At 30.0% G+C, this 19,073-nt stretch overlaps 2 protein-coding genes across 4 annotated transcripts; both read right to left on the reverse strand.

The window, feature by feature from the left end:
* Positions 1–1,611: 1,611 nt before the first annotated feature.
* On the reverse strand, positions 1,612–9,083 carry LOC137838053 (VIN3-like protein 1). Of its 3 annotated transcripts, none has more exons than XM_068647270.1 (6): positions 8,904–9,083; positions 7,961–8,029; positions 5,450–5,517; positions 3,990–4,617; positions 3,296–3,606; positions 1,612–3,188 (listed from the first exon to the last, which is right to left on the reverse strand). In XM_068647270.1, the coding sequence occupies exons 4-6, from the start codon at positions 4,436–4,438 to the stop codon at positions 1,999–2,001; spliced, it is 1,950 nt and encodes a 649-aa protein (XP_068503371.1). In that variant the 5' UTR covers positions 4,439–4,617; positions 5,450–5,517; positions 7,961–8,029; positions 8,904–9,083; the 3' UTR covers positions 1,612–1,998. The 3 variants fall into 3 exon arrangements, with proteins under 3 accessions (XP_068503371.1, XP_068503370.1, XP_068503369.1); XM_068647269.1 differs by lacking the exon at positions 5,450–5,517 and adding an exon at positions 8,413–8,490; XM_068647268.1 differs by lacking the exon at positions 5,450–5,517.
* A 6,716-nt stretch (positions 9,084–15,799) lies between these two features.
* On the reverse strand, positions 15,800–18,576 carry LOC137838055 (uncharacterized). Its single transcript, XM_068647271.1, has 2 exons — positions 17,954–18,576; positions 15,800–16,036 (listed from the first exon to the last, which is right to left on the reverse strand). The coding sequence occupies exon 1, from the start codon at positions 18,426–18,428 to the stop codon at positions 17,958–17,960; it is 471 nt and encodes a 156-aa protein (XP_068503372.1). The 5' UTR covers positions 18,429–18,576; the 3' UTR covers positions 15,800–16,036; positions 17,954–17,957.
* Positions 18,577–19,073: the final 497 nt, after the last annotated feature.

Genomic DNA, 19,073 nt, shown 5'->3' on the forward strand with positions numbered 1-19,073 from the left:
GTGATAATAAGAACAGTTACTAAACTCCATAGATAACGGCTGTTACTCAGTTTCACAGTAGAATGTTCAAAGAAACTTTCCATTCTGTATATATCTTTTACCATGTTATTTCAGTCTATATTGATAATGAACATGCATTTAATTTTATTAAATTATTATTATTATGGGTCTATGATTGGTTTATGTTTCTATGTTTTGTTTGATTCTTTGTATATTTCTATTTCATTATTTTTTTAAGAATACTGGTGGTAATTTATCAGTTTTTATTTGAATTTTTAAAGACTATTCAATTCAAAAACAATGAATGTCATCTAATAATTCAGTAACTCATTAGATTGAAAAAAAAAATCGATTGTATATTCTGAAATAGTTTCACTTTATCTAAAAAAAATTGTTATTTACATGAACATGTATAAAGTTATACAAAGTTATTTGTATAAGGTTAGAACATCTGTTTTTTTTTTAAATAATAATACTTTTAAAAGAAAAACTCAATCACGTACTAATTTTGATGTAAAATAATGGGTAAATACAATATTTGAATCAATTGTCTATTTTTAATTGTTATAGGTGTGAAATATTTATAAAAAAATTAAGAAATTTAGTCTAGCATATAAGTTAAACAAGGTTTGTTAATTATTATATAATTATTATCCTTGTTGATTAAAATATCTAAATTATAGTTTTAGATTATATTTCTTTTAAGTAAACTTTATATTTTAACTTAACTTTGTACTAGTATGAACACTAGATAAAGAATTAATAATTAAAAAATTTACTTAAAATTAATAGAAGCATGGAATACTTTTAATTATCAAAATCTTTAAAATATTAGAATCATTTTCACTTTTCTAATAATGATATTTTTACAACTCGACGGTTCTACTTTTCTAATAATGATATTTTTACAACTCAACAAATAGTCAAAGCATTGACTTACAACTCGACAAATAGTCAAAGCATTGACGTCCCTGCTTCTTGAAATTTGTGTTATTTATATTATCCTAATAAGTCATGCTTATTAGACAAGGTTAGAGAGTTTGAATCATGTTTAAAAGTGTATTATGTAACTCTTGATTGTTAATTAACTTTACTAACTAAACATAATTGGATTTGTGGTGTCGATTAACCCATTGATAAAGACCGAGACATGGTATCCGTCTTACGTCTCTCATCAGTACACAATCAATTAAATGAAAAATAGGATTCATTTTCTAAAAAATCAAAAATGATATTTTTCAAGTTTACTTAGATTTTTTATCCTCAAGTTTGAATTAAAAGTGTAGAAACTACAACATTAGAAAACATATCCTTAATTTTAACAGTGTGAAGCTGGATACAACTACAATGTTATCAGCTTAGTTTAATCACTATTCATGGTGGCTTCAGACCTACAACATAATAACTAAGAGAGTGTGCATGAGCACTAGGTTTACATAATACAGACCCACAGGAAGATAATCATGGTACAAGAGAGTGACAAAACATCAAAGATAAGATAACAAAAGAATGACGGGATGAATAAATCAGCCATCACAATGTTGCTTGTCAAATGAAGTAATGAGAAGAGAGTTCAACACTAATAATGATCTACTGTGACTAAATTCATAATTGATAAATAATTGCAGTAATTTAGTAAATAGCAAATTGCCTTCAACATCCTGAGACTTGATGTCTAAAGATCCTTCTTCACTTCAAGGATCTACTGTGACTAAATTCATAATTGATAAATAATTGCAGTAATTTAGTAAATAGCAAATTGCCTTCAACATCCTGAGACTTGATGTCTAAAGATCCTTCTTCACTTCAAGGATGAATGAGTTACTGTCTGCGCAATCATCAATGCAAATCCTTTTAGCAGGACAAAAACTTGTCCCAATAAAATGAATCACGGTGAGCAATAAAAAATGCATTTACAAGGCAGAAACAATCAGGGTGATTTGAAATAGTGGAAGTCTTGAAGCATTTAGGGATCTCATGTAACAGGATTCCAAAGGCTTAACTTGATGTCACAGTCTTGTTGCAGAACCCATTTCTTGGCCTCTTGTTGGATATAATATCAGAAAATGAGTCAACTAGTTGCCCTGCCAAACTACTAGGATCATCAATCAGAGTTTGAATGAAAGTATTTACCACCCTTCGTTCTTGCTCTGTCGACCTCAAACTAAACCATGTCAGCAATTTCAACCTAAATTCCTGCTTGATATGACCCTGGCATTCTAGCCAGCGAATAACTTTCACACAATACTCAAAGTTTTCATCTAAAGAGAATGGACCATCAGAAGGGCGTAAAGGAGAGCCATTTATCAAAGTGCTGTCACAGTCATGTGTCTCTTCATTTGTGCTAGTTTTTCTTTTCCTACTTGCGTCTCCACGTGAGTCAACAGCCGGAACTTCTCCGGTTTGTCCATGGTTCCATGTTTGCGAACCACCACTACCATGTGATCTTGCTAAATTTTTGTCTAAATCATGAGAAGCAGCATCATCATCAGCCTCAACAGCCTGCTGCAAGGTACAACCATTATCTTCATCCCTGGAAGACTCAAAAGGAGGTGTCAGCTCTTCGTTCAAATCAGGCACTGAAACAACATTTAGATCAAGGTCGCGTGAAACTGAAGGCAACTGCTCTTGTGGTTTGCTAGGCTTGATAGTTTCACTCTGCCCACAGCAATTTCTCTTGTCAGCACAGCAAAACCCCTCAAAGCTACCTTGTTCTTGAGCCCAAGTAAGATGCAAGATTTTCCCAAGGTCTCGAACCTTAAATCCAGAGTCTGCTGATGTGGGATTGGGCTCCAATTTGGAACCAGAAGAATTGCATTCAGCTTGAAGGTTCTCCTTTTTTTTATTCACAGCCACTGATGAAGATGAATTCTTTTCCAATATCTCAACACTCTTGGTGAAACACTTGGTCTCAGAGTGACCCAGATCACCCGTATCAGTAAAAGATACAATCCGAAAAGTATATTCCGTGCAAGGTTGGAGGTTGGATAACAAAATCCTTCTCTGAGATTTGGGAAAAACACAAACAGGATCTTTAGTGTGTGATTCCTCCCTGCTCTTGTAATACCATAGCTTGTATCCCTTAATGTCCCCAGAAGATGCATTTGACATTTCAATTAAAATTATTTTGACTGAGGAAGCAGTCACCTCTTCAAACACAACCTTGCAGGCAGCGGGAAGTGAACCCTCTGCAAATGTTCATCATATACCATACATAAATCAAATTGCCAGGCAAACAAACAAAATATAAATATATATATATATATATATTACTATAAAAAATAATAGTTCCAACCTCTGGATTCTGGATTTACATTGGGAACAGTGGCCAACCAATCATCAGCTTTCTCAATAGCAAGAGAGCAGAGTTTTTGGACATCACTAGCAATAGGGAGTCTGCTGACAATCCCACGTGCCATTTTGGCAGAAACCCCATTAACTGGACCAACTTCAGTTTCCAGTTTAGCCTTTGCTTCTTTTACCATTTCATGCAATTCTTTAAATCTTGAAGTACCATCCAAAAGCCTGTAGCTCAAATATATCCTGAAACATAATACATCCACACGTCGAGCATCTTTTGCTATGCTTAGCTGCTTCTTCCAACATCTGCCAGCATATAACATGAGTCACCAATTATACCAACGTAGGATACAAATTTAGTCACAAACACAAGTAGAAAATGATTTAAATGTTTTATACACCACAATATTCTCTTTCACAACCAAATTAAAAGTACTGATAAAGTGTCTTTGATAACATAAACAGTAGCCGTTAAAGTTTACTTCATTGTTGCAAATATGTCTGAATGATGGACAAGAGACAAAAGAAACATGGAATATATAGTTATAAACACAGTACAGGTTGATGCATGCTTGATATTTCACAGCATAAACACAGAAATCTGAAAAGTTTAATCAAAGCTTCATTCGATATTGATACAAAGAACAGGTAAAACACCAATAATTAGGAAAGTAAAGAAGATTACTCACCCAAGTATCCCAGTAACTTTACCACAGGATGCACAACAATAACCACCATCTAATTGCATCAGTTGTCCGTGATCAACAACTCCAACTTTTTCATGTTGAAGAGCACACTCAATATGGCAAGACAATCCACACGAGTCCCCTTGAGCAGATTCACATGTGCATACTAACCAAAGGCTGGGATCCTTATTATCATCAAAAAGGTGGCAAATACAGCAAGAGCACCTTCTACAAAATGTGTCATCTTTAGAGAGAACTGCTCGACAAGCAGAATTCTTACAAATCCAGGAGTTTGAGTGTCCAAAATCACTAGGTGGGTCAGGAACTGGTACAAACCGCAGAGGGTTTTCTCCTTTGCGATTTTGCTTCCTAGAAGACTGATTGCTGACACCAGAAACTTTTTTTGAGTCCTGTTTCTTGACAATCTTGCTGGTTGACTTAGTTTCAGTCATCCTGCTTTTTGAAGAAATGTTCTTTTCGTCCTTATCAAAGCAAGTTCGTAGAAGCTCCTTCTTAAGACCAGGTTTTAAGAACTCCTGAAGTAGTTCTGAACTTCTTGAAGCATCATCTGAATGACCATTTTTTTCAGGAGTACTTTGTGCACTAGATGAAAGGCTTTGAACACCAGAAACTGGACCGAAATAAAAACCAAATAAAAAGTAAGTCTGGTGGAAACAGAAGGAAAATCTAACCAGAGTAAACAGCAAAACCTACAGTCCGGTATAGATGTTGATCAACTGAAGAGAAATAACAACAATAACAGATTAATCCAGAGCAATAACAAATGCAATAGATAATAAATTATACACAGGTTCCACTTCCACCAAAGATATGAATAAAAGGGTAAGCATGGAGCATTTCAATCTTGAACCGAAGAACTTAAACCAATAATTGACTACATCGTTCAGATCAAGGTAGTCAAAATCAGGATTTCATGCACTCAGAAATGGGAAACAAAATTGCACATCGTGGAATTGTAGCACAGCATAAGATTCTACAAGATTCAGAAAATTCATATAATGCACATTTCATAAGTGAGAGAAAAAAGTGATAATAACACTTAAGATCATAATCATAAACATAAGAAAGCAGTGCTGTTAAATGGAGCCAACCTATAAAGAGTTAATTCAGGAGAAAACCATTAATTCACATTCCAAATACAATAAAATTCAAAAGCATTAGCACAATTTTCCAAATAATGCCACATAAATCTGTTTTGACTCTTGCTTTTTAGACTAAATCATTTATCATGTGATCAAGAAGTATCGTCCTAATTAAAACACAATAATGGTCTTTGAAAGCATTACTCTTTGCATGGACAGAATCAATTCAAATTCATTACCACTTTCAACTTCAAAAAAGCAACGAGAAAATTTAAAACATCAATGTCAAAATTATGAGCAGATACTAATATCGTACTAATTCAGGAAATGAATTAAGCATTTAAGAGAATAGACACACACCAAAAAAAGTTACTTCAGTTCAAGATGAATAACAACCAAGCAGAAGACCTGGAATCGAGTTCCCCTGGCTGAAATGCACAATTTATCATTAGATAAATAGGAGTGACAAAAGTGAGCTACCTGAATCAGTTAAAACTATAGAACAATCTCTAACCTATATTCCAAACAATAAAGATCGGACCTTCTCACCAAAAGTTTGACAATACACAACAAGGACATGATGACAGATAATTGTATGCACACATCAGGAATTCTCATACTTAAAATACCTAAAAGACTAAATACAGGAAATATAACAGGGATTATTGAGAATGAGAAAGTAAATACCTCATAAGCACCACATCCTCCCTACCATGGAAAACAGAAAAAGAAAAGAGATATCCTGACAGAGTTTATGCTAAAGGAGCATCTACAAACAATGTAGCAAATCCTGAAAGGAGTCCAAGGGCATTGCGCGACAGCTATAGTTTGGAATAACCCTTTATATAGACTAGACTATGCAGGAAAAGGAGAAAGACCTAAAGCTTTAATTTTCAACTTATTATGGATATCTTAATTAATACAAGTGCAAATCTTGATTCACGGGCACCATTCAAAATACTTTTAAGGAATGTATTCTTCTTCTATCCAACCATTTATGTGTACTTATTCATCTTGATCTTTCTTGGCTGATATTTGAAAATTTGGTCCTCAATACATACATAAATTATTCCCTCATTCCTATTTATAAAATCCAATTACCTATTTCATCAAGATTAAGAAAGTGGTTATTTAGTAGATAGCAATAAATTTGTCCAAAAATTTATATTTTATCTCAAAAAATGCTCTTGTCATTAATATTTCTCTCTCTCCTAATAATTTGCTGGTACAACCACTCCCTGTTTTTAGTTAGGGGTATTTTAAACTAAAAAAAAATAATGCAAGAGACATTATGGTTTGGGTCTTGTAAAAAGGAACCACTTCTAATTTATCTTACAACTAGGGACAGAAGAGGCAATATTTTCTTAGCTTAAAGAGTATACTGTATGCTCATCTTTAATATTTTCCTGTGAATATTTACAAATCAAATCCATTTCAGATTAATGTGAAATATTATGGCCATGATATCCCATAGAAGTTTTCAGCGAAATTTGTTATAAAAAGGCCTTGTCAGGATAAAATGAGTAGATATAAATAATATCGGAGTGTAATGCATTTTAAAAAAGCATCTTTTGTAGAATGAACTGTATATTTAGGAATGTTCTCCCTAAAGGTAATTGATACAGAAGTATCAAAAGTACTTTCAGCCAAACTTTTAATTCCCAAATCAATTAAGTTTGTTAACTGACAAGACAATTTGAACAACAGAATCATCTTTTGAGGAGCAATTTACACAAGACTAAATTCAATAATCACACCCAATTCTTAGCATTTATAATACCATCAAATTCTGCAGTTTATGTTTTAGTTGGGAGGATTATATGTACTTCAATTCCATCTAACTATACTCTATCCATAGCAGTAACACACATTAATGCATTAATATTCATAATTTCATTTCATATGATAAAAGCAGAACATCATTGGTACATCAAAATTCATATCCCCAAGGTTTAAAGGGAAAAAATAATAGACATTCATATTGTGAATAAACATAACAGGAAAAAACAGAATAAACATCCAGTTAAAAAGAAAACCCAGATTAGTTTTGAAGACAATCTTCGTAGCCTTACCTAATTTATTGCTGAAAATTTTAGTACATCTTATGCCACATAATTCTTCCTTATTATTATCCTTAATAAGATATCACAGAATTTAACATTTCCCCATAACATAGGACATACAGTATTGTTTATTTAGCATAATATAACTCCAATTAACAAATAAGAGGAAGAATAGGAATTACATTAACTTTATGCTGCATTGCGGCCCATAGCCACAATTACTTTCCAAAGCTATACCATACAGAGGAAAAATAGAAAAATACTAGATTGTAACCATATGTGTTCAGCATTTATAAATCTGAGATTCTGATATAACATTGATCCTTGACTCTAAGAAAGTTCCAACAGATAAGACCTCAAGCATATATGACATCAAATGAGCCAAACAAATTTCAAGTTAAGGTTTAGCCAACAAAAAAGGAAAAGAAATGTTGATGAAGCAGTTAGACACTAACACAGTAATGAGGCAACAAACCATCGGGCTATAAAATGATCAAGTAACAAAATGCCTTCCAAAATAAACCACTTCCAATATTTAAACCAAACAGTGGACTGAAACTGTACATAAACATTAGTACATGTGTTTCACATGTATGTATCAGTGATTTTGTCGGTGTAAAACACATAAAATAACATAATCATTAAATAAATCACACAGCATGCATCCTTCCCTTTTTAAATCGTGTCAACGGATGAGAAAACTACACTAGCCCTCGCTCAGCCAGCCAGACAATATTTCAAACACAACAGAATGTTGCAACTTGTAACTACTGAGAGAACAAACTCAAAAAGAAGCTCAAAAACACACCTTTAGCAAGGAACTTGTCTTCTAGATCCATTTTGTAAGTGCCCAACACTATAACAGAATGGCCCTTCTCTGACAAACAGAGAAAAAATGCATTAAAAGGCTGCTTAAGTTATTGTGAAGAGCAACCCTCCATTAAATTCCCACATGAATAGAAAAATGAAACATTTTAGTAATGTCGAAGCTATGCATCACACAAATTCCAACTCATTTTCGGAAAAAAAAACAACCATTCTCAAACACTTATTCATGATACCTCATCTATTATCATTTACCTTAAAGAAATAAGAAAATAACAGTTTACCATGTTTCAAATACACCAATTTGAGAACACAAGAACATAATAAACAGAGACATTCAGAACGCAAAACCATAAGTACATGACACCAACCATTAAAATTAAAAAATATATATCTAAAATTAAAAATATAAAAAAAAAATCAAACTCCAAATACAGCTGTACTATCTCGCCCATTTGACTCCAATCCACGTTCCATCATGGAAATGATTCAACTCCAATCAACACTCAACAGCTAAATAAAAACAAAACATTAATATTATTACTATTATTATCATTGACTCAAACACATTGCGAAGGAAAAGAAATAATACAGAGAAAAAATAAATGCGAAAGTGAAGCTGAAGAGAGAGCGCAGGAAACAAATCACGATTTAATCGTTCTCCCAACAGGCATTGCGCGCGGTGCATTAACGAAAGCAGAAGAAAAAAATCAAAGAGAGTGTCCATATTATTACTTCGTTTAATTTTAGAAATGGAATAAGGAAAATTAGAAAGAACAAAAGAGGTCATTAACGCGAGAATCACGAGGCGAACGTGAAGGTGGGAAAAGGAAGGTCGGAAGGGGGAAAACGAGAACGAATCTGCGGAGAAAAAGGAATCGAAGAAAAAGAGAGAGAGAAAAAGGAAAAGAGGCTTAATCACTGACCTGGTGAGAATGGGGAGAGGAATCAAGGGTTTGTTGCCATGAAGAATCCCCAACAAGACAACACGACCAGACACAAACGTTGTTGGTGGTGGTGGTTGTTGTTAGTTTGCGTTGCGATGGAGAGAGAGAGAGAGAGAGAGAGAGAGAGAGAGAGAGAGAGAGAGAGAGAGAGAGAAGGAGGAGGAGGAGGAGAAGAAGAGGTTGGTTTTGTACGAGTCGTTCACGTTTTGAGGAGGGGAAAGTGACGCGCCAGGTGGGCGCGTGGGATGGCGGTAGTTTGAACGGTTCGGTTTTGGGGGGTGCATGCGTACGGATAGTGTAGTCAGGTCAGCTGCTGCCGCTGTTTTTCCCAATCTCTTTTTCTTCTTATTTCGTTTTGGAAAAATATTATTATTATTATTATTATTATTATTATTATTATTATTATTATTTTAATTGGAATTTATGAAATTATCAATGGGATCTCATCTCACACATGTTATAAGACTGGAAAATGTGTTTTCTTATTTTATAACTTTCAAAATTCAACTCTTTTATATATATATATATAATATAAGGTAAGGTATAACACTTAAAAGTTATGATGTATTATATTTTATTAAACATAAAAAATATTGTTGTATTTTTTATTTTAAATGAGATAATATCCACGTAAATCATAGTGCATTTATCTTTATCTTTATTTTTCATACGATTGAATACACTTTTTTTTTCAAATACAAGAATAAATTTATAAAATTATACTTTTAATATTTTAAGAAAAATAAAATTTCCTTCCATCATGAACAACTTAACTTTCATCGTATTCTTATCTCAAATCACTCTAAATTTATTTCATCAAATCTTCACCTATCGTCTTCTTAATCTAAATAAAGTAATACATTAGTTTGGATTGGTATTAAGAATAACATGTTAAATAAATTAGGTTGAATTTTATTATTTATAAAATAAGTTAAGATGGATCAAATTGAATGAGTTGTAAAAAATAATATTAATTTAAAATTTTAATATTTTTTTAATTATTTAACTCACATTGCATAATTTTGTTAAATATAAAATATTAAAGAATATTTAAAAAAAAAAATGTGAAGATAATTATTTTAAAATTTAGATGATCCACTAAATTACATTGAGTAATATTTTTTTAGCATAACATGTTAAGTAAGTGAAATGAATTAAAATGGGTAAAATCTAAAAACCAATATATGTATTTTAACAACTATTTTTAATTTAATGCGTGTAATGTTATTAGATATATCATTTCAACAAGAACAGAAGGCATATATATAAGATATATGTAATTTAATCTTTATAAATGTAACGTGTTTTTTAATGATACAATGTATTTATAAGAATCGAATTAAAATTATGTAAAGAAACTAAGAACAATAGAAACATCAAATCATATAAAAAGTTTTTATGCATGAGAACACGTATTTTTATTTTTAAAAAATTTGAGATTTTGAAAATAGGTGTATGGACAATAATACCCCTATGCTTTGTTTGAAAAATATAGAAGTGTGTGTATTGCAACTGTTTTGGCTTCAGTTTTACGTAAACCTCATCAACAGCTGTACTTTTCATCCAAAAGATTTGAACTCAATAATAATAACCTACTCAACCTAGCACAAATTATTTTCAATTAAATTAATTTTTAGTTCATGTACTTTATATCTAAAGTTCTTCCTTAAAAAACTAAAAGTTTAATAAAGTCAATAGATTAAAGTAATGAATAGGACGTTTTACATTTACATCCATGCCAAATTATTTTAGGTAAAGGTTTAAAAGCTTTCTAGTTTTATTTGTTTATATGTGAAAAATGTATATTGTAATTGTTCTTGTATGGATGGAAAAAACCGTTTATGCATAACAAATATTTTTCATTCGTGTTTTTCGTATGAATTTGGTTTTTAATCTTATGTCTAGTCTCAATAAGATGAAAACTATAAACGGGAGTTGCGTAAAAAAAGTGGATGAAATGCGTTATTTATAGATAAAGAAACTCAAAACTACCGCATCTTTAAGTCCTAGATGAGTGGTCATGGTTGCTGTCGGAGATGGAGGAAGATCCGCGTGAATAGAGGAGCCAACCACCCACAACTCTTGCAACGTTCTCCAACGTTCACAAGATTCCACAAGACCACCATAGCGAAGACATGAACGTTTAGGGTTTAGGGTACTATGATTCAGGGTGGAGTGGGCAACGTCGCGCGACATTTTCGACTGCACTTCTGAGATCTCTTCCAACAACATCTAAACAACTAGGTTTTCTGCACATACCATGTTGCATACTTTGTTTCTGTTTTACAATATATATTCGTATATTCATACGATTTTACAACAATAACTTCGTTGCGCCAAAGATCAAAACTTGTCTATGACATTGAAATGGTCCCTCTTTACATTTTTAATTGAAAAAAGTATGGGTAAAATATTTTTTAATAAAATTAAATGTTTGAGAAAATATTTATTCTTGCAAATTCGTTGTAGAAACTGAATTAAATACTTAATTATAAAACAATATGTTCTCCTTTACGTAATAAGGTATTAGTATGTTTGATTTTACAATGTTTTAGATGTGACTTATTAGATTAAATATAATTTTAAGAAGTTAATTATAATTTCTACGTTCTAAATATAATGTTTAACCTGTTAGTGAGTTTCAAACCCACGTGCTATGTTTTTGTGTGATGCATTCGTCACTAAAAATCAATAATAGTGAAATAGTTAAATAACTTTTTTGCATGTTATAACTAAGACTATATGCTAGTTTTTCTTGTTAAGTTTTGGATTATAGTATTTGACGATTTAAAATTCGAAATTTTATGGTATTATCTAAATGAAAATTTTGGATTGTTGGTATATGTCTTTTTTTTTTTTTATGATAGATCATATTGAGAAATGATTTTGAATGGTAATTTTGGTTTTGATTTATGTCTATAACAATGTTTTGAAAAATAAGGTAATTTTTTAGAGTTGTTTCATCTTAAAAATTTACACGAATTAATAGTTTTATTGTAAGAATTTTATTAGTATATTTCGAGGCATTATTCTAATCTTTATTTGAGTTAGGATAATATCATTAAAATTTCAAGCTATGAATTCATATGAGAAACTTTTAAGTTAAAGATATTAATATCATAATTATTCTCTTGAGCGGTAAATTTTTATTCAAGTGATATTTGGCCACAATTTTTTTACTCATTTTTTTTCTCTTTAATCCAATTAAACTATATATAAGTAATTAAACAAGAAAGATAAAAAAAAATAGTGTAAATTAAAATGCAATTATTTGTATAATATTTAATCACAACTTATTGTATTAATAAATTTATTTATTTAGATAAATTGTTTCAGAGTTTCTACTTTTAATACTATTTAATTAATTTATACTTTTATCATGTAAAAATATACTGATACACCGTACATGAAAATCAGAGTACAAATGAAAAGGGTAAAAAAAAAGCACTGACAGGGTAAAAATGTTGATTAATTAAACTTAACTTTTTTTTCATCTAATTTATTTCCTACTTACTTATCATACAGTAATATACTAATTATGGTCGTACAAAAATTAAATACATTTTTCATTAACATTGCATAATACGTGACACATGCAATACATTTCTCTTAAATATTATGTTTATTTAGACATCAAACATCTTTGTAAAATATATATCATTAAGTGTTTAATTAAAAAAATATTTATTAAATTTGTGATAATTTTAATACAGTTAGAACACAAATTTTTTAAAAAATACATTAATTTTTTTAAACATCAAATTTATTGAATAAAATTTTATTATAATTATAAAAAGACAAATTATTTTGAACAAACTATCGTATACATATAATTATGTACATAAATTTTTATTATTAATTTATATAATTTATAATTATATAATATATAAATTCGTATATCCTACATTATTATAAAAAAAAATATGTCCGTATCATATAAAAATTATACACATTTTTGAGTGTCGTATAATTAACATATATATAAACACAATTAATAAATATAGACAAAAATAAAAAATGAAAATAAAATATAATTAATGAAAAAGTAGAGAAAAGTTGATGAGTGGGACCTTAGGGCAGGTGCAGAAGCAGAGAAAAAGCTACATTAAGCAGTTTTCTCTGACGTGATTCATACCTCAATTCTTCATTCTTTCCACTGCGCGCGTGAGAATAACATTATCCATTTTTTTTATTGATTAATAATAATAATAATTATTATTATTATTATTAGCTATTTCTTCTTCTTCACCTTATTTTATTTTTTAATTTTAGACAATATTGTCGGAGACAAAAAGTGATGTTTGGTGCATCACACTACACCATATCTTCTTCCATTTATGATTCCTCGTAACCAAAATATATACAAATGCATTTCGTTTTTCATTTATCTTCGAAAATAAAAACATTTAAAAGATATAGGATATGATTATTTAAACGTTTTTAGGAAGAAATTGGTAGTTAAAAAATTAGAGTTTTTAAGTTAAATGTGATTATAGCCATCGCATTACCAATCTATATGAAATCAGAAAATAAGTAGTGTTTTTTTTTTAGTCACAAGCTATTATTAATTACATCGTAGTGAATAATTTCAGAGACAATCATTGAAAGAGTGTAAATTGATTTACTAATACTATAGGATTCAAAAGTGAATGAAGTGGTTGGAGAATTTAGGTATAAGAGTATTTTATATTATATAAATATTTCAGTAGCATATAAATGAAAAATCTTATTTTTAAATTGATTTTATAAAATTAAATTAAGTTGAAAATTTACTTTTTAATATAATATTTAAATCATGTAAAATTTATTATAGTGAAAATTTGTTGTATCTAACCTAAACTTTACATTTATCACGAAGTTTTATTAATTTGGTGATATATTGATTAAAAATAAAAATATTTCATAATATATAAAAATCTAAATTGATTTATAAGATTAATGTACTTTTAAAATTAATTTTTTTTAAAAATTATCCTTAATTCTCAATCTAAGTTGGGTAAAAGAATGAGAATCTTATCATATTTAGTTATTATTTCCTCCAAAGATATTTTAGGATACCAATAATTGGGGAAATGTCACATAAAAAATGAAAGAGATAAAGGAGTAGGAGAACATTTGAAGGATGCATGGATTATAATTCATAAACATTTATTTATATGTATATGTAATTAATAAATATTTTAAAATATGACATAAATCTCTATTATTATTTCTATCAAAACTTAGAATCCACTCCAAAAATCTAGTAAAATTAAACTAGACTCTTACGAGTATCTCCAATATACCGAAAAACAAGTTTAATATATTTAATAATTATTTTAACTGGAAGGAATTGAGATATTTCTTTTAAGATAGGTAGCGTAATAACAACATAAAAAAATCATAATGAAAAAAGAATTAAAATTCACGATAAATAATAAAATAATGTTACTAAGAAAAATTATAATACCATTTTTTCTAAATTTAACTAATAAGATTACTTTTTTTAAGTGTTTCAAAAAAAATAAAAAAATAAGAAGAATTCATGCTTAAGCATGATATCAAAGATACTTCACTAAAATATAAAAAAAAAACGGATCCTATCTTTATATTTTGTATAGTGAACTAATTTATTATTGACATTTATATATAAGATAACATGTTTTAGAATTTTACAAAATAAAACTTTTCCCTCATAGATATCTTAATGTCCTTTATAATAGTTAAACAAAATGTTATCAACATATGTTTAAACTAATATAATTTTACTCACACAATTTTAATAAAACGAATTGAATCAACTTTAGTTTTATTAAAGTCACTTTGAATGGAAATGTACTCAAATCTCAACCTTTCGTTCCTAAATTTTTATAAAATATCTGTAAGAAAAGGTTCACAAAATAAGAAATTATGAAATTTTCTATTTCTTATATTTTTCAATTGTAAAATAACCAAGACTAAGTGAGAAACAAATTCAAATAGTTTGTATAAGATTTTAGATTTTGTTCTAATCTTTATAAAAATAAAAGATTTAAGCTTGATATATTTAGTTATTATATATTTTTTAAAATTTTAATATTAAGAATATAGCTTATTCTGTATACTCATTTCAATATCCATTTTTTATTTTTTTTATTTTAAAAACGAAGACTTATATTACGTGTTCTATTATTATTATTAAAAAAACAAACTAAGACGAAATATTCATTTACTTATTAATACATTTATATTTTAAACTTAGGTGGAATTTAAATAGTCCTGTAATCAATTAACTTTAACTAAAACTTAATGTGAGACAAATACATGTGTTTAGGTAAATATTTTTGCATTAATACTAATTACGGAAACAATAGTTACTACTAATTACCTAGCCAGGTATTTCACTATAACATTTCTTCACACTAAATAGAGCTAAACTTTTTGTTCTAAAAATATATTTTTATAATAAATTTGTTTTCTTTTTTCAAATTAAGCTTAGTACTGAAAAATACTTTTAAGATGATATATATTGTTCTAGAACAGTTAGAAGAGCTTATAAAAAACTTATTGAAGTTATTTAAAAAAATGAATCCTAAATTCAATCTTAATTGAAGAAAATTTAACTAAAAAATAGTGACGGTATAGATTTGTTGTGCACTATGATATCATTCAATCATATATACACATTCATACAAAAAGTTTATCATTTTTTTTTATAAAAACTCTCATGATATGCATCACTATAAAACTTGACATCAGAGTTAGGCTGAGACCTCAATTAACAACAATCATCTGTTGTCATCAATCAATCATCTGTTGTCATGTGACAACATGAAAAAAAGAAAGGGAAAGCAATCAACTTTTTATAACATTGTGTAATTTAGAGTGCAAGAAAAGAGATTGGATAGCAGAGAATATTGAAGAAGAAACGTAGAAAGTGGTCATATTCAGGAGTCCAACGAGTATTGTGAGCATCAAGTGATATCAAAGTAGATTCGTCTTAGCATAAACAGGACTGTGTAAAAGTATTACTAGGCTTGTAATATTACACACAATAGTAGTGATTTTAAATTATCTCCACTTAGTGGACACTGATGGATGCTATGCTATTTCATTACATAACACACGAAGACTCAGAATAAGTAGCTAATACCCTGCATGCATAAAGGAAGATAAGATATCAAAAATAAAGACGATAACTATAGCATATTAAATAGTATAATTCATAAGTCAACTTCAGAACAACCTGTTTCATCAATGCACCTAAAACAAGATATATCAACGAGATTTAGTGACAAAAAAACCTGACATCTCACAAACCAAAGGCACCATGCATGGCTTTAGCATCAAGTTTCTTATGATGGGAATAAGTCATAGACATCAGAATATGTTTTCTTCCTTCATCCAAGGAAGATTTCTAAAAGTCACATCAAGGCTAATATTTTGAAGTTCAATGGTCAAACATGAACAAGAACCAGAGACTCAAAGCAAGAGACTGGGACACACATAAACAGATATATGAAAATCAAGCAAATGCAAATAATACTTCAAAGCTTATACAGAGCTTCAAACTCATATGGCCAAACAAAATCCGAAGTAATTGTCACTAATCAAGTGAACCTAACTAAGTAAACAAGTCAGTTTCTAAATAACAAGACAAGTAATAGCAGAATAATCTGCAACCAAACAAATTTAAGAGGTAGAAATATGCCAACAGTTTGTAAATGTTAAAACCAAGGAAACAGTTAACTGAGAGAATTAATGGTACTAGCAATGAAACAGTATCTCAAAAAATATTGTGGGCTAGCAATGAAACAAAACCAAAAACAATATCTGAATGGTGGTCAACAGTCAACAAAACCATTTGCCAGTGCCAATAGAAAGCTAAGAGATATCAGGCTCAGAACCTACACCACCTAATTGCTAGAATTTATTTTGCAAGTTACCTAATTAGAATAGAATAGAAACAATTATACCAAAGAAGTGAACTAATAAATAAACTCTAAATTCTACCAATGCACGCCAATTATTTTTCATAAATAGGATAATATAAACGAAACAAATTGACAATGTACCAAAATTTTATAAAATAATTAATAATTCAAAATTCAAAATTTTCTACATTTAATACAAGCAGGAATGTTTACAATTTTGAGGGTGACATCAAGTATTATGAAAAGTGAAAACAGTCAAAAGCTAGAATAATTTCAAAGTCTGATACGAACTAATTCAAAAAAGAAAAGAAAGCATAGTTAATACATCACGTGGAACAAAAGATAAAACATAGTCAAATCTTACACACCAAGTAAAATCATTAATAATAACTGTTATGCTTATAATCACATTAACACAGACGAAATTACATAACCAATATTCTCCAAAACTTAATGATGACATTTGAAATACTATATCCCAAAAACTACACTAAAACCCAGAAAAATAACAACGTTGGTTTGCAATTCTAATGAGCACATCCACCACAAGCAAGCAACTAATCAGATTCATGATATAACAGAGACCAACAAAGTAAATTTTTATTATTTTTCGTGGCCACATGTCATCATTTTGCTTTTGTAAAATAAAAAGACAATCATGGAATATCTGAAGACATGAAAATGAAAGAACCATATAACAGTGGAGCTCTCTCTGTCATTCTATCCCCATCCAAAACTTTATTCAAATTCACAATACATCACAACAAAAAAAACCACAAAATAAAAGGAATAACCAAATCATCAAAAAAGATAAAGAGAAGCATAATTGTAAATCCAGAAACTATTACAACATAGTTAAAAATTATTATTGTCTAAACTAAATTAAACTTTTTTTTCATAAACTGAAGAACTCGATTATATCTTATGTAAAGATTAGTTGAGCCACGAACTCTGATTGATTATTTAATAATTTGTCCTCAAAAGTCATGTCAGACTTTATTTCCGATTAATTTAACAACTAAAAAAGAAGTTAAAAGTTTATCAATAAAATTCGCATATTCTAACATAAAAGCAAATTACATATGCGTGCAACTAGTAATCAAGGTTATTGAGCACGATGAAGAAAAAACAACTAACCTTTTCATGAAGAAGAGTGTTGGCCCTCGCACGCGGGGCTATCATCGAAGTTCTTCGATGGATACTTCGCCGTGACCATGCCGACCTCGAAGACGATGTCGTCGCCGGAGGAGCGGATTCCGGTGATCGACCACCACTTGAAGAACGCGCGAACCCTAATTCCGTCGAGTTCCGCGATTTTCCCCTGCACGATCTTCCCGCTGATGGTGTCGGAGTAGGTGGCGACGTAGTTGTCCGGCGGTAGCGTGATTTTGCACGCGCCGCCGAGTTTGACAGTAAAATCGCCGGTGGTCCTGTTCACGGCGTATCCCAGGACGGTGGCGGCGGGAAGAAGACCGGAGGGTAAGCCGTAGTTGAGGAGCTCAACGTGAGCCCGCGACGGCGTTGATTTGGGGGTTTTAGGGTTAGGGTTTTGGAGCGAATTGGTGACGAGATTAAGGAGAAGAGCGAACAGGAAGAGGATTTTGGGATTCATTGCGTTTTCGTTTCGTTTGATTCAATTTTTCTTTTTAAATTTTATTTTCTCTGCTGTTCTTATGAATAAATGAAAGAGATATTTTTATATTTATATTTTTTTATTTGTGAATTTTGATATCTGTCACGATAATGACGAGACTCTGGAGGAGGATTTTTATTGTGCGAATCAATGCAAGTATCTTTCAACGGAAAAAACGACTTCCTCTTTTGACTTTTCGGTTCACAGAATTGGGCCTGAACTGAATTTTGGGAGTTTCTTCCTGCACCCCTACGTTTTTATTCCTGCACTACCATAGTTTTTTAAATTCCAAAACTAGTATTAACCTTTTATTTGAAAAAAGACACCTGCATTTTTTGAATTATGGATTTTTGAATTGGAATGCATTTTTTTTTTCATTATGGATTCTAAAATCTGGAAACATACTACGGATCCATAAATCTGGAAAATTACTGGACTTATTAATTTGGAAGATTTACGGATGCACCAATTTGAAAATTTTGTGGATTTAATATTTTGAAAGACAAAAAATAAAGTGTGGATTCTCTGTTTTGTAAACCTAACAGATTCCACTGTTTGGAATCATAACATATGTACTGTGGAAACCAAAATCTACAATAAAAATGAAACTATAGATTTGTAAAC

The sequence above is a fragment of the Phaseolus vulgaris genome, chromosome 4, assembly GCF_000499845.2.
Source record: "Phaseolus vulgaris cultivar G19833 chromosome 4, P. vulgaris v2.0, whole genome shotgun sequence".
Taxonomy (NCBI): domain Eukaryota; kingdom Viridiplantae; phylum Streptophyta; class Magnoliopsida; order Fabales; family Fabaceae; genus Phaseolus; species Phaseolus vulgaris.

What these genes read in the sequence shown, in the direction of transcription:
- LOC137838053 (XM_068647268.1), bottom strand. Translation starts at nt 7,991, where the DNA reads ATGGATCTAGAAGACAAGTTCCTTGCTAAAG. An exon ending in AGACAAGTTCCTTGCTAAAG is followed by an intron (nt 4,618 to 7,960) that starts GTGTGTTTTTGA and finishes ATTTCGGTCCAG; the next exon opens with TTTCTGGTGTTCAAAGCCTT. An exon ending in TGTAAATCCAGAATCCAGAG is followed by an intron (nt 3,189 to 3,295) that starts GTTGGAACTATT and finishes GAACATTTGCAG; the next exon opens with AGGGTTCACTTCCCGCTGCC.
- LOC137838055 (XM_068647271.1), bottom strand. Translation starts at nt 18,428, where the DNA reads ATGAATCCCAAAATCCTCTTCCTGTTCGCTCTTCTCCTTAATCTCGTC.